The following is a 1,977-nucleotide window of genomic DNA, read 5'->3' as shown; positions in this document are numbered from 1 at the left end:
GTCTCCCACCCTGCCCATCCAGGCGGTTCTGGGGCGCTGGCCAGGGAGTGCGCCTCCCTGTACCCTGAATGCAGGGTCATCGTGTTTGACGAGCCGGAGGTGGTGCGGATGGCCAGGAGGCACTTCTCGTTCCCAGGGGAGGAGCAGGTCAGCTTCCAAGGAGGTAGGTTGTTGTGTCCACAGGGAAAGACAGAGACGTCCACGGGGCTCAGGGGCGGCCAGATGCTGACTGCCTCTGATGGACATTTGATGTGGATTCCTCAACCCTCCAAATAATGCCCGTCTTACCAAAGGGGGAAAAAAAACCCTGTTGCCGTCAAGTTGATTCCGACTCACAGCAACCCTATAGGACAGAATAGAACTGCCCCGCAGGGTTTCCAAGGAGCCGCTGGTGGATTCCAACTGCCGACCTATCGGTTAGCAGCCGAGCTCTTAACCACTGCGCCACCAGGGCTCCACTCTCAACTGTGTATTCATGAGGAGCCCCGGGGTGGTGCACGTGGTTCAGCAGATAACCAGAAGGTTGGTGGTTCAAGTCCACTCCGAGGTGCCTCAGAAGAAAGGCCTGGTGATCCGCTTTTGAAAAATGAGCCATTGAAAACCCCGTGGGGCACAGTTCTGCTCTGACGCGCGTGGGGTTGCCAGTTCTTCTGGCCTCGTGGCAAAGGCGGCAGTTGTTCGTGGAGGCGATTGGACAGGTGTTCTATTTCTTTACAGGAGATTTCTTTAAAGACCTCCTTCCAGAGGCGGATTTGTACATCCTGGCGAGGATCCTGCATGACTGGACCGATGAGAAGTGCTCACACCTGCTGGCGCGGATCCACCACACCTGCAAGCCAGGTAGGCTGTGGATGCCAATGTTGATTGGGTGGCTGTGGGACAGCAGATGTCAGGTGAGGGATGGCCACGGTGCTGGGGCATGTGAAGGAGACTTGCAGGGCGGTCAGCCGGTCCTCAGCTATCTGTCTATCCATCTATCCATCCGTCTGTCTGTCTGTCCGTCTACCTGCCTACCTGCCCACCCACCGACCCACCCACCTATTTATCTGTCTGTCCGTCCGTCTGTCCATCTGTCCATCTGCCTGTCTGTTTACCTATCCATCCATCCATCCATCATATACCTGCCATGTATCTATCTCTATCATCCATCCATCTGTCCATCATCTATATATCATATCTATTTAATCTGTCTGTCTGTCTATATCATCTCTCTGTCGTCCATCTGTCCATCTATCCATCCATCTATCTATTCATCTATCATCTATTTATCTGTCTGTCCGTCAGTCCATCCATCCATCCATCCATCCGTCCATCTACTTATCCATCCATCCGCCCGTCTGTCCATCCATCCATCCATCCATCCATCCGTTCATCCATCCATCCATCCGTCTATCTATTTATCTATCTATCAATTCTGCCTCCTCTCCCTCCCCAGGCGGTGGCATCCTGGTGGTGGAAAGCCTCCTGGACGAGGACAGGCGGGGGCCCCTGACTACCCAGCTCTATTCTCTGAACATGCTCGTGCAGACAGAGGGCCGGGAGAGGACCCCAGCCAAGTACCACACCCTTGTCTCCTTGGCTGGCTTCCAGGACTTCCAGCTCAAGAAAACGGGGAAAATCTATGATGTTATTTTAGCTAGGAAGTGACTCCACTAGCTGTGACAACCAGGGTTCTCCAGAGAGACAGAACTGTAACATGGCTGTCTGTTTGTCTGTCCACCCATCCATCAGCTTATCATCCATCTCTTTATCATCTGTCTATCTGTCTGTCTTCTGTCTGTCATCTGTCTTTTTACATAGCATCCAGCTATGTATGTATGTATGTGTGTATCATCTGTCTTAGTCATCTAGTGCTGCTCCAACAGAAATACCCCAAGTGGATGGCTTTAACAAGGAGTTTATTCTCTCACAGTCCAGTAGGCCACAAGTCCAAATTCAGGGCATCCGCTCCAGGGGAAGGCTTTCTCTCTGTCGGCT

The 1,977-nt window shown here is 52.7% G+C and overlaps 1 protein-coding gene across 1 annotated transcript in view; it reads left to right on the top strand.

The window, feature by feature from the left end:
- The window catches only part of ASMT (acetylserotonin O-methyltransferase), a 9,117-nt gene extending 7,470 nt beyond the window's left edge, over window positions 1-1,647 (top strand). Inside the window, 3 exon segments of the mRNA XM_004385188.1 lie at window positions 23-163; window positions 718-840; window positions 1,436-1,647. Of these exon segments, the coding sequence (XP_004385245.1) occupies window positions 23-163; window positions 718-840; window positions 1,436-1,647 (476 nt within the window).
- The last annotated feature ends 330 nt before the right edge of the window (window positions 1,648-1,977 follow it).

Source organism: Trichechus manatus, unplaced genomic scaffold, assembly GCF_000243295.1.
Source record: "Trichechus manatus latirostris isolate Lorelei unplaced genomic scaffold, TriManLat1.0 scaffold00134, whole genome shotgun sequence".
NCBI classification, from domain to species: Eukaryota; Metazoa; Chordata; class Mammalia; order Sirenia; family Trichechidae; genus Trichechus; species Trichechus manatus.
This window is presented reverse-complemented; position numbering and strand designations above follow the sequence as displayed.